The following is a 19,583-nucleotide window of genomic DNA, read 5'->3' on the forward strand; positions in this document are numbered from 1 at the left end:
TTCATTAGCCTGACAGTCTCAAAGTAAGGGACATTTCCAGGAGGGAGTTGTAAAGAGAAGACTCAATACTCCTCCCTGCCATTGACATAAAGGCCTCTTGGCCCCTTAAATCTTCTTCCCAGTAAAATGACAGAGAGGGAGACCCGCTTTCATATTTGGGATGCTCACTTGACAAAGATGTAGTTGAATAAGAAATATGTGCCAGAGATAGAGTGACAGGGTTCCCAGTACCTGGAAAAGCACTAATCAGAGATGGACTCAGACCTGTAGTATCCTGAGCACAGCCTACCGCTAGTATCAGATATGCTTTTTGAAGATGCATTCGCATTCTCCTGCACCCACAAGCAAGCTCAACATTTTTACCATACTAACAGCTACTGAATATCTAGTGGTAGGACCTGTTTAGGAAACTGTGTTGGTGGAAGGAACCAGTGCATTACCCATAACCTGGGCATGAGAGTCCTTACAAACTTTGCAGGCATGGGCAGAATAGCCCTTTGTTCAAAGTGCACTCCATGAACGTGTCATGAGGAATTCTGTGCACCACTCCATAAGTGCAAGCTGGGCTACAGCATGCCTTAGCTACTCAACAGTGAGAATTATAAACACTCTGGACAGTAACCCCCCCCCCCCCACTACCCAATGTTGGCAGTAGCCCCTGTCATGAAGGAAGGTTGCTACCCTCCCCATCCCTGCTGCTTACATGTACAATCTCCAAGATCACTGTTATCCAGGCAAAGGGGAATTCTACAAGATAATGCAATCTTGATTGTAGTATACTAATCCAATAAATTACATTTATGTGATCCACTTAAGACCCGTGAACCTAGTGTATTGTACAACTTCCAGGTACCAGTAATACTCCATGAAAATTACAGTGAATTGTTTTTTCAGAAATTACAGAACCTAAGCATTTCATCATGCAAGGGAATCCAAGGGAAAATAAAACAGAATTCCTAAAAAAAAATGCAGTTAAGAAACCTGCAAACAAATTCAAAGAATAAAACGATCTGAAGGCAAGTGGAATATCCCTAACACATTCAAAATGTACAACTAACAAATCTCTAATAGAAGTACTTAGAAGCAAAAACAGCTCAGGAGACTCTTTATTCCTCTTATGTTGCAAAAAAATAAATTATGTACTCACCATAACGTCCCATCTGAGTAGTTATACTTCATTTTTCTGCAACCTGTGGGTATTCAGATCCATATCGGACCAGAGCCGGCAACTTTTTTTCTAGCATCTGCTCCAAGCTCCTAGCTCCTCCCCCTACCCATAATTCACTACCATCTCCTACCTTCCCTCAGATTGAGTTTGCTGCATCTAAATACATAAGCATCTCAGTCCAATGAACCAAACCTGTATACAGACAGGCAAGGTCCGGGGGACGGAGGGAGGGAAGGCTGCAGAAAAATGAAGTATAACTACTCAGATGGAATGTTATGGTGAGTACATAGGTTCATAGGCAAGTACTAGGCTATCTGCCCATGGGCATTTATAAGCCTAGCCACAGAGTGATGGCTTTCACCTCCCCGTTAGATTAGTAACCTGGGCCTCTGTCAACAAGGCTCCTGAAGTGATCCCAGGGTAGAAATTACGATTACTCAACCACTCATCAAGATTTCTCTTGAAGAGGGTCAGAGAGGACCTCTGTCAAATATGGATTGGGATTCTATTCCAGAGTGAGGGGAGTCGCTGGTTTCAGGAATCTATCCCTCCAGCATGTCCTGTTTATTGTTGTACATCGGTTCAAGTTGCTAAAATGAGTGGTTCAGAGGGATCTTGTTTTTTTGAGGTGAAGCATGTCCATTAGTTCAGGGTTTGACATGGCCCTATAGGTCAGGCATAGGTCACCTCTGAGCAGACGGTAAGTGACTTAGAAGAGCTGGAGTTTTTTAGTCGTACTTCCATAGGGTAATTGTTTAAGGCCCTTAATCCTCTTAGTGAGGTACTTCTGTGGTCTTTCTAGTTGTTGCAGGTGTCTAGTGAGGTACAGCCCAAATGGGGCATTGTACTCTATTATGGGCCTAATGAGTGAGGAGTAAAGGGGCACAATCACCTCCTTGGATCTGGATGAGAAACCCTTTGTGATCAGGTGTGCCACATAGGATTTCCTGACAGTTTTGGCTATGTGGTTATCAAAGGAGAGCATGCTATCTACTTGGGTACCCAGGTCCCTAATTACTTCTTCTGTACTTAGTGGATTCCCATCTATGTGGTTGGTTGTAGGTACTTTGTTTTTCCCAAATGGGATTACTATGCATTTTTTGGCATTTAGCTTGAGGCCGTGACTTTGACACCAGGTGTTTGTCTCTGTGAGACCCTTTAGCAGGATGTCTGTGTTAGCTGGAGAGTCAATTATTGCACCCAATTTACAGTAATCTGCGAACTTGGTTAGCCACAGTCCCTCCACCTTTGCCTGTACTTTGGAGAAATATATACCAGACAGGAGAGGTCCCAGGACTGAGCCCTGTGGGACTCTGCTTGTGACTGGTTTAGAGTCAGACATGGCACCTGCCACTCTTACCGTGTGGGTTCTGTCTGAGAGCCAATTGGCAACCCATCTCGTGACATCGGGGTTGATATTTAAGTTGGTGAGTTTGTCTACGATTCCTGAGTGTGGGATGGTGTTGAACGCCTTAGCGAGGTCCAGATATGCTGTGTGGACCACCTTCCCTTCATCTATGGCCTTGGTGACTGTTTTGAAGAAGTCGACCAAGTTCAGGAGGCAAGATCTGCCTTTAACAAGGCCGAACTGGGTGGGGTCTAGTGTCTGGAGGTTCCCAATGTCCCTGTTAATGAGCTCCATAATAATGCGTTCCATGGCTTTGCAGACCAAGCTAGTCAAGCTTATAGGGCGAAAGTTCCCAGGGTCAGTTGTAGCACCACATTTGTGGAGTGGTAAGACTGTTGCTGTACGCCATTCTTCGGGTACATAGCCAGTAGAGAGGCTGAGTTTGAATAGTGATTTGAGATGGGGGGGGGGGGGTTAGTTCATTTTGAAGCTCAAGTAAGACACAACCTTGGATAGCATCTGGTCCCATTGATGCTGTGTTTTTGGCCTTTGCAAGGGCTGTCTACTTGTGTGTCTGAGATATCTGGAGCGCCACATTCTTCTGGGATGGGTGCTAGCCCCTTTGGTGGAGGGGGGGTGAAGTTTGCACTAAACTTGTCAGCCAGGATGTTGGCAATGTTGGTTGGTTCAGTGTATTTATGGCCATTATGCACTAGCTCGGAGCATATCTGAGAGTTTGCCCCTAGACTCTTGACATAGTTAAAGAAGGCCGTGTGGCTATCCTTAGAGTCATTGGCTATTTTTCTTTCGAAGTTGGCCTTGGATGATTTAATGAGGGAGCGCAGTTTTTTACTGATGTTAATCAGAGATGCCTTCTTATTTTGGGATTTTGTTCTATCTTGCAGGAGTTTCCTCCTTCTGTTGTAAAGTTTATTTATGGCCGGGGTCCACCAGACTGGCTTCCTCTTTTTTGAGGAGTTGGTCTTGGTTTTACTTGGGATGGCTCAGTCCATGCATTCTTGAAGGTGTTCATAGAATGCACTTGTAAAGGGTTCTGCCGATGGGTCACCATTTTCCATTTGATTGGGAGGTTTGAAACTTCCCACCTCGGTCTTGAGGAGTGTGAAGTTGGCTTTAGAGAAGTTTTTTTCCTTGATTTCCTTGGGGGGGGGGGGGTTGGGATGTGGATGTCCAGTGTGATTAGTTTGTGATCTGATCTTACCAATGACAAGTTTACCTCAGGTGTGGAACATAGGTTCCCCATGTTGGTGATGACCAGGTTCAGTATGTTGTCCTCTTGTAGAACCAAACCTGACGAGGCCAGAACGGGACAACGAGTATAACTTTGCACCGCAGTCGGCAAGCTTGCTGAAGAAACTTTGGAACAAGTGGCAATGGAGGTAAGCATACAAAAGCCCGGGGGGGCCAAGAATGGACTAGAGCGTCTCTGGGGGCTTTCCCTAGACAGGGAATCAGAGCGAAGAATTCGCTGCATTTCGCGTTGGAAGGAGATACAAAGTGATCACAGCAAGGCTGACCCCATGCAAGGAATATCTCCTCCGCTACTGACAGTTTCAGAGACCACTCGTACAGCATCAGAATAGCCCAACTCAATCTGTCCGCTAAAATGTTGGAGCACCCCGGGATGTGCGTTGCTATCAGAAACAGACCGATGGAAATCGCCCACTTCCACACTCTCCTGGCCTCGCGACACAGGGGATAGGATGTGGTTCCCCCCTGCTTGTTGATATACCAGACAACAGACATGTTGTCTGACTGAATTGTAATCAATCCGAGAGGGAGGACAGTGTGAAAGGCTTCCAGTGCTAAAAGCACTGCCCTCATCTCTAAAACATTTATATGCAACTTGGTCTCTGACTGGGACCATGTGCCTTGGACTGTCCTTCCCGAACAGTGCCCCCCCCTCACCAGAGTTGGGAGGTGCCCGTGTTCACTGTGGCTTGGACTGGAGATGACGCAAAGGGGCATCATTCTATAATCTCCGGTGAATTTAACCACCAAACAAGGGACGTCCTGCGGACGTGACTGATCCTGATTGGAAATTCCATGGGCAGGTCTAGCCAAGACCACTGAACAGCCAGAGTCCATTTAAGAACCCGCATATGAAGGCGCGCACAAGGGAGAATCTATATGGAGGCAGCCATGGAGCCCAGTGCCCGGAGAACCTCGCTCGCCTTTGGAGACTTGAAGTTCTCTATTTGAACTATGTGGCACCTGAGGTGTAAAATCCTGTCTGGAGTCAAGAATACTTTCATCTGCAAAGTGTCTAGCCATGCCCTAACGAAGTCTAAAACTTGCACTGGTTGCAACTGGGATTTTTGAACATTGACTGTAATCCCTAATAGATCTGCCAACCGAATAAAGTAGTCTCGGGCAAGAGAAAGCAGACACTTGTTGGGCGCAGTGAAGAGCCAGTCATCCAGGTAAGGAAATACCTGAATACCCTGAAGCCTCAGGTAAGCCGCTACAACTGCCATTACCCTTGAACACCCTGGGGGCTGTGGTGAGACCGAAGGGAAGGGCTCTGAACTGAAAGTGACTGGCTCCTAGCCGGAAGCACAGAAACCTCCTGGAGCTTCTGTGGATCTTGATGTGGTAGTAAGCATCCTGGAGGTCTAACGAGCACATCCAGCTGCACTCTCGGAGATAAGGTAGAATGGACTGTAGGGTGACCATCCGGAATTTCTGTTTGGTGACTGACAGATTCAAAGTTGACAGGTCTAGAATGGGCCTGAGATCCCCAGTCTTTTTTGGCACTAAAATGAACCTGATCCGGACTGGTCGGGGGGGACCCGTTCGATGGCTCGTTTGAGAAGCAGCTTTAAAACCTCTAGAGCTGCAGCCTCCCTGTGAGTGGGTGGAATATCCGGGAGGTGTTTTGGAACATTTGGAGGGGGCAACAAATGGGATAGTGTAACCTCTGGATAAAATCTTTAACACCCAGTGATCTGTCATAATGGACTCCCATGCCGCTGGGTGTAAGGACAATCTCCCCCCGACTGCCTCCAGAGTAGGACAGCCAGGCAACCCTCAGGGCTGCTGAGCAGGTCTATCAGAAAAAGGTTACCTAGACCCAAAATTCCTGGGACCCCCTCTACCTCTGGGTCGGCGTCGATCCTGTTCCCCTCTGCCTCTGGGGGAATAGTTGTCCTGAGAATCCTTGGAAAACTGAGATTTTTCGGAATCACATCTTCTTTTGCCCTCTCTGATTCCTAGAGAAGGACCGCTGAAGGTTAGAGAAGCGTATCCCGATGGCAGACACAGTCTTCCCGTCTTTTTCGCTCTGGACAAGTGTGTCACGTACTGTCTTCCCAAAAAGGGAAGAACCATTGTAGGGAGCATTAATAAACGATGCCTTGAAAGGGTCAGCGAACTGACACAACCTGAGCCAGGCATGATGCCTCATGACTATGCCTGTCCCGGCAGCCCTAGCTGCTCCTTCCGTGGCATGGGAAAGGAGCCGCATAGATGTGTTTGAGACTGACTTCAGAGTAGACATGGAGGTCCCCCCTCCGGAGAGAGAGGGGCCTGGCAAGACTCCCATCTGTATTTGGGTCTGAATGAATCTCCGCATCATCCTGTCTATGTCTAAGTCTGATGAGCTCAGAGTCCATCGTGAAGAAGCCACCAACTCTGATCTGGCTGGTCTGTGCTGTGAGGGTGAGGAAGGCCTCAGATCCGAAGGTTCCAGCGGCTCCGGTGAAAAACGACGAGACCGAAGCCGTGGAGAAACTGGCCTCATGGACTTAGAAGGGGAACTAAGGAAGAGCTTCCTGTCCGGTGATCTCTTGCGAGGTCTATCCCCTTTCCTGTCCCTATCCTCCTTGCGCCTTTCTCTGTCCTTGTCTTTGTCTGCTACACTGACTGTAGCTTTTTCCTTGTCTAACCCAGCACCAGCACCAGAAGAAATGGGAGTTTGAGTCCCTGTCTGGGTGGGAGGTTGAGTAATAGGAGAAGGCCTTTAGCTACCAATTTGGCCTTCCGATCCCTGAGGGCTCTAGGGTTGAACCCAGTGCAGATTGCACATTGTGTTGACAAATGTGACACTCCCAAACAAATAACACACAGAGTGTGACCATCAGCTGGGGAGAGCTTATGGCCACACTCTGTGCATTTCTTAAATACTGATTTTGGCTCTGATCCTGCACCAAACACCACTACCTACAAGATCACCACACACAACACACGTAGGGGAAGGACAGGCCAAACAACTACTCTACAGAGTTTTACAACAAAAACATTTTTTTTTAAAACTAACTGACAAACAAGCGATATACTAGTGGGGGAAGAAGGGAAACAACTAACTCAGACACACTAAAGACAAATTACTTTAAAACTTACTATACCTGAGCTCAGAGCGAAGGAGACCACGATGCTCACTACTGGCGCGGCAAACGAGATCTGGGAGATGGTAGGGCATTATGGGTAGGGGGAGGAGCTCGGAGCAGATGCTAGAAAAAAAGTTGCTGGCTTGGATCCGATATGGATCTGAATACCCACAGGTTGCAGAAAAATGAAGTTAACTACTTCACATCTTTGGAATGCCTTGCCCTTTGACATTAGTACCACAACCAACTTAAATTCAAGCATCTCATTAAAACCCACCTCACCAGTTCCTAGCTATGCACCTGTGCTGATCATGGGTAACATCCCATAATACTTTTTTCTTCTATGTTTTCTCTGCCCACTTATTTCCACCCACTTGCACTCCAATCCACCTCCCCAGACCCCCCCCCAAAAAAAAACTATTGCATAAACCAACTTCTGATCTCAGTTTTTCACTCTAAAAATTAATCATTTAATTTCTTAAAGTGCTATCATATCGTACAAAATGTAACTGTACTCGCATTGTTTTGGCTCATTGTCTAAATGTGTGATTATCCTGTACAATATCAAGAACTGTCTTTAGATATAATGTGGCCAATGTAAAGTGTTACTTGCCTCTTCTCTGTACTAACTATACTTGTTTGTTGTTTTTGCTACTTGTTTTAATTGTTTCTTTTTTCTTGCCAGTGTAATACAAAATTGTACTAACAATGTTGCTTTTCTTCCCATGCTTCCGCTGAAAAAGTGCCCAGTCGGACTTTCCCGGTAAACAAATGTAAAATAAAATAAACTGGTCCTGCATTTAAAATATGCTATCAACTGGTTTACAGATTACATTTAAAGGCAATAACACTCACTCAGATTAGTCTGTTACATTAGCGAAGGACATCTAACCTGCTTCTCCATCTAGTGGTGAAATTAAAATGGTACATAAATGGACAATGCTACTGTAAAGCTCAGGAACTGGTAGCTTTACAGCCTGACCCCGTTACTCTCAAAATATCACAAGCAAGTACCTCATCATCATCTTTCGGCTTTTCCCGTTAGGGGTTGCCACAGCAGATCATCTCTTTCCATTTCTTCCTATCCTCTGCATCTTGCTCTGTCACACCAACCGTCTGCATGTCCTCTCTCACCACGTCCATAAACCTTATCTTAGGCCTTCCTCTTTTCCTCTTACCTGGCAGCTCCATCCTTAGCATCTTTTTCCCAATATACCCATCATCCCTCCCTCAGCACATGTGCAAACCAACGCAATCTCGTCTCTCTTGCTTTGTCTCCAAACTGTCCAACATGAGCTGACCATCTAATATACTGATTCCTAAATCCTATCCATCCTAGTCACACAGAGTGCAAATCTTAACATCTTTAACTCTATCACATCCAGCTCTGACTCCTGCCTTTTTGTCAATGCCACTGTCTCCAACCCATATAACGTAGCTGGTCTCACTACCCTCTTGTAGACCTTCCCTTTCACTCTTACTGGTAACAGTCTGTCACAAATCACTCCTGACACTTCTCCACCCATTCCACCCTGCCTGTACTCTCTTCTTCACCTCTATTCCACATTCACCATTACTCTGAACTGTTGATCCCAAGTACTTAAACCCGTCCACCTTTACCAACTCTACTCCCTGCATCCTCACCATTCCTCTACCCTCCCTCTCATTTACACACATATATTCTGTCTTAGCCCTGCTGACCTTCATTCCTCTGCTCTCTAGAGCATATTTCCACCTCTCCAGAGTCTCCTCAACCGGATTCCTACTCTCACTACAGATCACAATGTCATCTACAAACATCATAGTCCACGGGGCCGCCTGTCTGATCTCATCTGTCAACCTGTCTATCACCACTGCAAATAAGAAAGGACTCAGAGTTGATCCTTGATGTAATCCCACCTCCACCTTAAATGGATCTGTCACTCCCACTGCAGTCCTCACCACTGTCACACTACCCTCGTACATATCCTGTACCACTCTTACATACTTCTCTGCCACTCCCGACTTCCTCATACAATACCACAACTCTTCTCTAGGCACCCTGTCATATGCTTTCTCCAAGTCTACAAAGACACAGTGCAACCACTCCTGAACTTCTCTGTATTTCTCCAATAACACTCTCAGATCAAACATTGCATTTGTAGTGCTCTTTCCTGGCATGAAACCATACTGCTAATCACTAATCATCACCCCCCTTCTTAACCTAGCTTCTACTACTCTTTCCCATAACTTCAAGCTGTGACTGATCAATTTTATTCCTATGTAGTTACTGCAGCTCTGCACATCACCCTTATTCTTAAAGTATCAAAACACTTTTTCTCCACTCCTCAGGCATCCTCTGACTTTCCAAAATTTCATTAAACAATCTAGTTAAAAATTCCACTGCCATTTCTCCTAAGCACCTCCATGCTTCCATTGGTATGTCATCTGGGCCAACATCCTTTCCCATTCTTCATCCTCTTCATAGCTGTCCTTACTTCCTCCTTGCTAATCTGCTTCACTATCCCCACATCATCCAACCTTCTCTCTCTCTCTCATTCTCTTCATTCATCAGCCTCTCAAAATACTCTTTCCATCTACTCAACACACTCTCCTCTCTTGTGAGTACCTTTCCCTCACTATCCTTTATCACCCTTACTTGCTGCACGTCTTTCCCAGCTCTGTCCCTCTGTCTAGCCAATCGGTACAGGTCCTTTTCTCCCTCTTTAGTGTCCAATCTCTCATACAACTATCCATACTCCTTATTCTTAGCTTTCGCCACCTCTCTCTTTGCCATGCGCCTCATCTCCTTATACTCATGTCTACTTTCTTCATCACAAGCAAGTACCTAACTAGCACAAAAAGATTGGCCACAAGACATATGATGTGAAATCACTACTATCATAGTTTATTAGCATATTAGCAATTCTAATTACCCAGAAAAGGAATGCCCTCAAATTAAAACTCAGCACAGCTCAATGTTAAAATGTACTGAAGTTATTTCATAAATAGATGAAATACAACATAAGCATGGTAAACAAAAGTAAGGAAATAAAGCTGTGCACTGAAGGCTAAAGACCCAGCTGCAACTCAGATGATGCTAGATCTATTAATGAACCAAACAATGAAGGAACCAAAGGAGAAGGGTGGGAGTGACAGGTATGTCAGGTGGGCAACATGTGCTTGGCTGTCAGCTGTATCCATGTTGCCTTCATGCTGGGTGCACAATTTATGCACAAACAGGAAGGCACAGCAGGCTGTTTCATCTGTGCACACACAAGCTACCAAGAGAGGGACTAGGACAAACACACACACACAAAAAAAAAAACAAAAAAACAATGGTCATCTCAGTTATGGTGTCCCATGACAGCCTCATTCCAAACAGGAATAAATAAGCTGCTTGACTGTGAGAAGGTTGATAGTTGGCAGACAATAAGAAATACAAAAAAAAAAGTCAGAAGACCAAAGATACTCTCCTTTCAACAGAGTCCCCTGCCCATGAAGAATAAACTACCCATGTTGCATTAAAAAATAAGTGCTGGTGATATTGTCAGTGCTGGACTTCAAACTTTAATAAGTATTTTGGACATGGCATGTACCCATAGAAACAGCTAAAACTGGGAAATGAATCAGAACATCTAAAATCGGGAATGAAACCATTTCTGCAAGTATTTAGGTAATTTCTCCATCTACTAGGCATCACTTATTTGCATGTAGGGGTACCCAGACATGGATCATGGTCAATGGAGTCCCTACACAGGACAATAGACTATTGTATTTCAGGAACTTTCATAATATGTACTGTATTCTTTGATTTACCTTCCTTGGGATCTTAAATAATATTTCTTGTTTAATAGACATTTGCTAAGAGTGATTTTAAATTTATAGTTTTGACCATCTGCGAAACAAAATGTATGAACCAATGCAATCCAGGTGATGATTGAGGTGCCTAACCTAAATTTTCAGTTGCCCAAAAGCAGTGTCAGGTTAAGCGACTTACTCAAGGACAGGGCATAAATTAGGCAAAATCAGAGATTTTCTGCAAAAATGGAGACAAAAGCAGACAACTCTAAATCACTTAAATATTTATCAGAACAAGCTTTGCATCAACATGTATGTGTTGGAAACCCAAAAACTGTGAAACTAATGATAAATATTACTCGACTGTAATCATAATCCTTCGTGATTTATGAAAGAAATGAAATTAACACCTAGCAGGCAGTGTAGTAGATTTAGCAGTTGCTGTAAAGCATTAAGTTTCCTATAACCAAGGTACACAGTTTAAGTCTGAGCAAGTCACTTAACTACACTGTCCTCTCTAACTGGGGCATTGTATGCATAAACACATGCACACCTACCTACCTACCCACCCACCCCATCTCTCAGTGTAGCTGCTTATCTTCCCCATTCTGCTGTTAAATCTCATCCCACATAAAAGAGAGAGAAACTTCCGTCTCCTTTAGTGTTGCTGCCACTGGTACCTTTTTCAATCTTTAACAGTGCTGCCCCTCGTCTTGTCTCGCACACACTAGTGAATTGACATATATAGCTCTGCAGTGCTAAATGCTGTTACCCCACCAGTTCCTATTGTTTAATCTCACGCTGTCAGTCCCATGTTATTGTGTGTGCTTGCTTTCTCATTGGCTGAAAAGGTGCAAATGCTGAGAAAAAGCAAAGTAGGAAATAAAAGAGCAGCAACTGACTGACTGAAAGGTGAAAACACTAGAAGTAAAGCAGCAGTATGGTACAAACCTGCTAACCAGAGAATTTTATTTTTAATTACTGTTGTCACCAGCCCCCCACCACCACCAGCTGCCTAAGTCACCTAGTGTTGGATCTGGCCCTAGGGGCACTCATTTAAAAAGAACTGTCAGCTGAAATGTCTAGTAGGTGTGAGAATTATGCAACAGTGAACATTTAGATAAAAAGAATAGCAATGTGTTCCCTTTTCCTCATTACCTTCAGTGCTATGAAAAGGAAAAGCAAATTTCCAACGTAAAGAAAGAAAATAAGAACAATAATTCAGGCATATAGGTTTGAACAGCTAGTCATACATTTACAATTTAAAACATTAAGATTTCTAAAAGCATGCAGCTACAGGTGAATTAGTATTACAAAATCAGTTACTAACCACAGGCTGAATGCAAGAAGGAACATTCACGCTTAACCCCAGAGCAGAAGTTTTGGTGGAATCTTCTCCATGTTGCTGGTTCAGAATGTTAGTAGAGTGAGTCAAGCTGCCTCTAACAGCCACTGGGTCTGCTTCACAAAAAAATCCAAAAATTATATTGCATCCTCATACTGAAAATCCATTCAAACTTGCCATATATTAGCAAGTAAATTTAAAGCAAGTACTAGAAAGTGGTTATGCGAAGTACCATAACAGCAAATATTGGAAATGGAACTACTGCAAAAACCTGTCAGTCACATGACAGTATGAAGCAGGTTGTTGCAGCATTTCTATCAGTCACATAGCACCATGACTTTCAGGCAGTGTTTCTTAGCAGTTGAATGCGACTGCTCTTACCCAGAAGTCACTCTGTGGTGTTCTAATTGAAAACAGATCAAAAGTCCTATTGAAAAATAGAGAGTCCTTACCCAAGAAGACATATGAAAAAGAAAATCTGCAGGATGACACTGCTTACAATCTTACCAAGATTAATGAAAGGACTGACAATATAACTAGTAAGTATGGGATGATGGAAGGAAGACTTCCCTGTTCCAACAGATAAATGATTGTGCAATATTACTCAACATCTCTTACAACAATCTATAATAAGGACAGAATACTTAATATAGAAGTTGAGATAAACTGATATAATCCCATTGGTGGTACGCCTGTGGACCACTTAATCAGTAATGGTGCTCTATGAGACCATAGCAGAGAACCAAATCTATCCTTTTTCCTTTACTAAACATGACATTAAATGAGTGAAAATGTTACATATATATTAACAGAAAAGGAAACAAACTGTACTAGCTTTTCTTTTATTTTCAGGCACTGCACACTAACTTTAAGTAATACTGGAATGACAAATCCTGCCTTCCCTTCAATTTCACCCCTCTTCTTTAACAGTATTCTGCGTGTATTGTTCCCACAAATGCTATTTGTTTCTACGAAATATGCTCCTTCCTTTATCTGAAGATCCCACTTCCAGTTCTTTTATCTCCTTTATAACAGTCAACACCTCAGTTACAGTCTGTTTTGTTTTATTTCCATTTCTACTTGTTGCTTTCTTGGTGCTGTGGTAGCGTTGTCGCCTCACAGTAAGACGTTGTCCTGTTCGATTCTCAGCTAGAGCGTCTTCTGTGTGGAGACATGCGTGAATGGGCGTACCTTTGTTGAAGGTTGTGCATCAGGGCCGGCAACTCGGCACTTAAAAATCTACTGCCAATCATTAGCGGACCGGAGTTCCGCTGTGGCAACCCCTAACCGGGAAAAGCCGAAAGACACAACAACTTGTTGATTTCTTGGCAACCAAGAACATTACACTTAGTAGGGTCTTACTATCTTTGGGCAATTCAGATTCTATCCCAGATCACAAGAATAATTTCCTTAGTTAAAACAGTTTACTCCAACATTTCAGGCAAGCAAATCTGTAGGGAATTTTTAAAATTTGCCAACTTGTTACATTCCCAAAAACATGTTCCCAATTTCAAGCATTTGCTATCTGCATGAGGAAAAATTATATGAAGTCTGCTTGAGGTATAAAAACACCTCCAAGCAAAAATACTAAACCTTCGGGATTTTGTTGCATACTTTGGAGACTTATTGACATCCTGCCATTGTTCTTTTGTATATTGCCTTTCCAGTTTCTCCCAAAAGCCACCCCCCTTTTTTGATGCTTTTATTAAATCACTGAAGACATAAGCAACTATACATCAACAGAAAAGAACATATTAACATTTCTTCCGATTTATATACATTACAAAGAAGAAAGGATGCGATTACCACCAGTCTAACAATACATATATTGCTGAATTCTTGCCTTCTGTTAAAATTCACTCATTATTCTGCATGCATTGTTTCCACAGTTTTCATTTATTTCTATGCAATTAGGTCTTTCCTTTTTCTGAAGATCCCTCTTCCAGTCTTTTTAATTCATTTATAACATTCAATACTTCAGACATAGTTTAGACTAACTCTGTTGGCTGCCAAAAAACAATTACTAGAAAATGGAAATCCGACTTAAGGTCTTATGCTTAAAAACCTCAGCTTTGGCCAGCTAAGAACTTGGTTATATTCAACTGGACGTATAAGAGAATTTAAGTACCTTTATCTGCACTTTTTAAAAAAAAAATACAGTATTTAGTTTGATGTAAACTGTGTTGAAGGAATATTTAACTCAAGTGGCAGTTATTCTGCTCTTTAGTAACTTGAACTGAAGCTAGTGTGTTATTTGCTAGTAATTACAGGTGTGGGGGTAGCCACATTCTTTGATTTCCTGTCCTTGCCTTTTTAAGCGGTGAATTGTGAAATTTTTATTGCTTAAAAACCTCAGCTTTGGCCAGCTAAGAACTTGGTTATATTCAACTGGACGTATAAGAGAATTTAAGTACCTTTATCTGCACTTTTTTAAAAAAAAATACAGTATTTAATTTGATGTAAACTGTGTTGAAGGAATATTTAACTCAAGTGGCAGTTATTCTGCTCTTTAGTAACTTGAACTGAAGCTAGTGTGTTATTTGCTAGTAATTACAGGTGTGGGGGTAGCCACATTCTTTGATTTCCTGTCCTTGCCTTTAAGTGGTGCATTGTGAAATTTTTATTGCTTAAAAACCTCAGCTTTGGCCAGCTAAGAACTTGGTTATATTCAACTGGACGTATAAGAGAATTTAAGTACCTTTATCTGCACTTTTTAAAAAAAAATACAGTATTTAATTTGATGTAAACTGTGTTGAAGGAATATTTAACTCAAGTGGCAGTTATTCTGCTCTTTAGTAACTTGAACTGAAGCTAGTGTGTTATTTGCTAGTAATTACAGGTGTGGGGGTAGCCGCATTCTTTGATTTCCTGTCCTTGCCTTTTTAAGTGGTGCATTGTGAATTTTTTATTGCTTAAAAACCTCAGCTTTGGCCAGCTAAGAACTTGGTTATATTCAACTGGACGTACAAGAGAATTTAAGTACCTTTATCTGCACTTTTTTTAAAAAAAAATACAGTATTTAATTTGATTTAAACTGTGTTGAAGGAATATTTAACTCAAGTGGCAGTTATTCTGCTCTTCAGTTATTCCCATCCACCCTCCCTGTTTTTGTTTTGGTGTTAATCTTGGTGGCCTTGAAACTGCCCGCCCCTCAGCCTGCCTCTGGGCCCATCTCATTTGCTCACTCAACTGAGTGCAGTGAGATCATATTCTGATTTCAGGCACTCCTACTGTGTACATAGAGAGAATCTGGGAAACGGACAAAAAAAAATTAAGCTTATTTCCTGCCTTTCCTGTTAAGTGGTATAGACTATTTATAGGCTTCTGAGCCCCCAGGCCCTTCTGTGTTTGAGGGAAGCCTTCTAGCTTGTTTTTTTTTTCTTATAACTAGCCAGTTTTCTAGTTTCAGCACTCAAATCTGTTTCTTTGATCTCAGCACTTGTTCAGATTAAAAAAAAAAAAAAAAAAAAAAAAAAAAAAATATCTGCTTTTACTGTACTTGTGTTTCTACCTACTTCATTTTAATTTTGCATCATCTTAAAAATACTCAATTGTATTTTATTACTGCTTGGTGTAACTCATTCTAAGCCTTTTGGTTTAAACACTTGGGCTTCGGACCAGTTTTGCACTGAGAGGGTTTGTGGTCTGCACTGTTGTAGCAGAACAGGTAGCTTACATCCTTCTAGGTTGGGAACTGCTGATTGAGGGCTCAGTGTCTGTTATTCTAAAAGTGTATTAATTCTGGTTTAAGCACTTGGGCTTTCAGGCCAGTTATTTTACATTAAGAGGGTTTGTGGTCTGCACTCTTGTGGGAGGAGGGGCTGGACTCTGCCCTTCTGAGCTGGGAATTTCTGGTTGAAGGCTTATAGTGCATGCATATCTGAACTGCTTCTTACCGAAGTTGGTGCGCCTTGTTTGCTGTGGCATAGACTGGATTCGGGCCTGCTGGATCTAGCTTTGTTTGTGTAACTTGAGCACTAATCCAGACATTCTCTAAAGTATTCAATTGTATTTATTACTGCTTGGTTGTAACTCGATTAAAGTGTAGCTATCATTCTAAGTCTTTTGGATAAAGCACTTGGGCTTCGGACCAGTTGTTTTACATTAGGAAGGTTTGTGGCAAGCACTGTGGTGGCAGGACAGGTAGCTTTCATCCTTCTAAGTTGGGAACTGCTGATTGAGAGCCCAGTGTCCAAGGGTATTAGTTCTGGTTTAGGCACTTGGGCTTCAGGCCAGATATTTAACATTAAGAAGGTTCGTGGTCTGCAATCTTGTGGGAGAAGAGGCTGGACTCTGCCCTTCTGAGCTGGGAATTTCTGGTTGAGGGTTTATAGTGCCTGAATATTTGAACTGTATCTTACTGAAATTGGTACACCTTGTTTGCTCTAGCATAGACTAGATCCAGGCCTGCTGAATCTAGCTTTGTTTATATGCTTGTTGTTTGTTTGCTTGTTATTTCCCTGGAAGCTAATTCCACCTAATACGCGGCTTCTTAGCGCTTCTGTGGATCACTAGTGATATCTGCATTGCTTACTGTACTAGTTCCTTGTTTCACTTGAAAGAAAGTTACTGTTTGTCGTTTTTGCATTTAGTTACTTGTAACACATTGCACTCAAGTTACCTGGAATTTGCTCACTAAAGCAATTATATAAGTCAGCACTAAAAATGAAAAGCACTACACCCTCACTCCCCACTGGCCCTTGTTTTCAAATATTAAGGAATTCCCAATATTATTCTAGCATGTCCAAAGGTCAGTTGTCAATCTCCTCTCCGGTCCAGCTGGTGAATCTGGGAATCTTGAGGCAATGTTATAACTGTCTCATGTACACAGACAACCCTCTCCTCCTCCCACATAACACAAATACTTGTGAGAGATGCAGCTATTTAGCCAAACTGGAGGTTGAGCTCTCTCAACTCAGGACTGGCAAGACCAGACAGGAGGAGAAGGCAACTACACACACCACAAAGCCAGCCTCACATAATGCTACCACACCACTGAATCAAACACATAAACACACAAAGACATACTCGGAGGCTCTGAGTAAAAATTTACCGAAACAGCAGAGGCCTCCAAAGCAGACACCCAAACAACTGCTACCTCAAGACACCCCACAAGCAACACATAAACCACAAAAGCAGTGTGCAAAGCAGTCACAGCCCTTAAGGCCAAATACAACAACAAACATACTTGTCATAGGTGACTCCATAGTCAGACACACTGACGTCCCACTCACCAGGCTGAACAAGGAGAGGGTCACAGTAAGCTGCCTATCGGGTGCTAGAATCCGCCTCTGGTCACTCCATGGCAAGTACAAATATGACACAGTCATTGTCCATGCTGGTGTGAACGACCTGAGACGTACCTCGCTGGACTACATGAAAAGAGACAGAGGAGCTCTCTGATTATGTAGCCCAGGCAGGTATGACCCTGACCCTGAGCAGTATCCTTCCTTCACCAAGAATGATGCCACAATATAGAGACAAGATGATCAGCTTTAACAATTGGCTTAATGTCTGGTGTCATTCAAAGGGGATCCAGTGTCTGTCTGCCTGGGATGACATGCTTGACAAGCCACGCTGCTTTGCAAGGGATGGCTTGCACCTGTCACCCCTGGGATTCCGGATATTGGCTAAGGCTCTTGCCACCCCCATAGAGCCTTTTTTAGGCAAGGCTCAAATTCTAAACCTACTACCCTAGAAAACAAAAATGGGAAGAAACTGAGGGTAATGCTGCTCAATGCCAGAAGTCTAAATCTCAAAATGCACGCACTCGAGGCCCTTCTCAGTATGGAGAACATTGATGTCTGTGCTGTAACTGAAACCTGGTTCAAGGCTCCTGAGAGCACCCCGGCACTATTAGGTTTTACCTCATATCATGCGTTCCGGCCCCAAAACCCAGACTACACCACAAAAGGAGAGGGTGTATCCATATTCATAAAGGATACCCACACCTCCAGGTTGGTGGCAACGCACGAAGCTTCGGAAACCATCCAGGTGCTACTAACCATAGGCAAAACTGCTCTACAAATTGTAGCATGCTACAGGCCACCCTCTCAAACTCAGGAACCCCACACAGCCTTCCTGAAGACACTGGAGGGTATAAATGTACCTCCAAACACCATCATATTGGGGGACTTCAACTACCCGAATATAGACTGGGAACATTACTCAAGCCCTAACTTTCTAGCCCAACGGTTCCTGGAGTTCATAAATTCAAATGCCATGGAACAGCTAGTCACTGTTCCCACGAGAGGAGAAAATATACTAGATCTCATTATCACAAACATGGGGACAAAATGCTCCACACCGGAAGTATATCCCTCATTGATGAGATCTGATCATAAACTAATCTCACTGGAAATCCACATCCCGCCCCCACCCCAAACAAAAAAGACCACAGTGAAGAACTTCTCTGAAGCAAACTTCACACTACTCAAGACTGGTGTGGTATCCTTCAAGGCCCCTGAGCCAGTGGAAACCACAACCCAAGCTGCGGAAGCCCTTACAAATGCCTTCTATGAACACCTCCAGGACTGCATGGATCAGGCAATCCTAAATAAAACCAAGACTCTTTCCACAAAGGGCAAACGTCCAGTCTGGTGGATCCCAGCCATTAACAAACTGTACAATAAGAGGAGAAAGCTATTACATGATAGAACAAAATCCATAAAAGGGAAGTCACCCCTGATCATTATTAGTAAAAAAATACGAGCACTCAAAATCAACTAAGGCCAATTTTGAGAGAAAAATTGCCATGGATTCAAAGGACAATCATAAGGCCTTTTTCAGCTATGTTGGGAACCTGGGTGGAAACTCCCAGATATGCTCAGAATTAGTCCAAAATGATACAAAAAGCACTGAACCCACAGACATTGCCAACATACTGGCAGACCGGTTCAGTGCAAACTTCACCCCCCTCTCCCCCACTAAAGGAGAGATAACTATCCCAGCAGAGTGTAGCCTCCCAGACATCTCAAATGCGCAGGTGAAAGCTGCTCTCTCTAAAGCTAAAAACACAGCATCAATGGGACTGGATGGTGTCCCCGGCTGTGTGCTACACGAGCTAAATGAGGAATTAAACCCGCACATAAGGCAGCTGTTTAATCTCAGCCTTGCCACAGGATACGTGCCCAAGGAGTGGCGTACGGCAACTGTGGTCCCACTCCACAAAGGCGGTGCCTCTACGGACCCAGGTAATTACCGCCCCATAAGCTTAACAAGTCTAGTCTGCAAAGCTATGGAGAGGATCATAATGGAGCTCATAAACAAAGACATAGGGGACTTGCAGACATTGGACCCGACCCAGTTTGGCTTCGTCAAGGGCAGATCATGCCTTTTGAACTTGGTCGACTTCTTCGAAACAGTCACCAAGGCCATTGATGAGGAAAGGCAGTCCATACAGCCTACCTTGACCTTGCAAAGGTTTCGACACAATACCCACTCGGGTATTGTAGAAAAACTTACCAGCTTAAATGTAAACCCATATGTCACAAGATGGGTTGCAAACTGGCTTAAGGACAGAACCCACAGGGTTAGAGTTGCTGGTGCTATGTCAGACTCCAAGCCGGTCACAAGTGGTGTCCCACAGGGCTC

The 19,583-nt window shown here is 43.3% G+C and overlaps 1 protein-coding gene across 1 annotated transcript in view; it reads right to left on the reverse strand.

The window, feature by feature from the left end:
- Positions 1–19,583, reverse strand: part of LOC122810608 (tastin-like) — a 1,451,617-nt gene that overhangs the window by 1,139,956 nt on the left and 292,078 nt on the right. The window contains exon 5 of the mRNA XM_044082184.1: positions 11,976–12,103. Within this exon, the coding sequence (XP_043938119.1) occupies positions 11,976–12,103 (128 nt within the window). The remainder of the gene's footprint in view (positions 1–11,975; positions 12,104–19,583) is intronic.

This window comes from Protopterus annectens, chromosome 9.part0 (genome assembly GCF_019279795.1).
Source record: "Protopterus annectens isolate FY-2018-M chromosome 9.part0, PAN1.0, whole genome shotgun sequence".
Taxonomy (NCBI): domain Eukaryota; kingdom Metazoa; phylum Chordata; order Ceratodontiformes; family Protopteridae; genus Protopterus; species Protopterus annectens.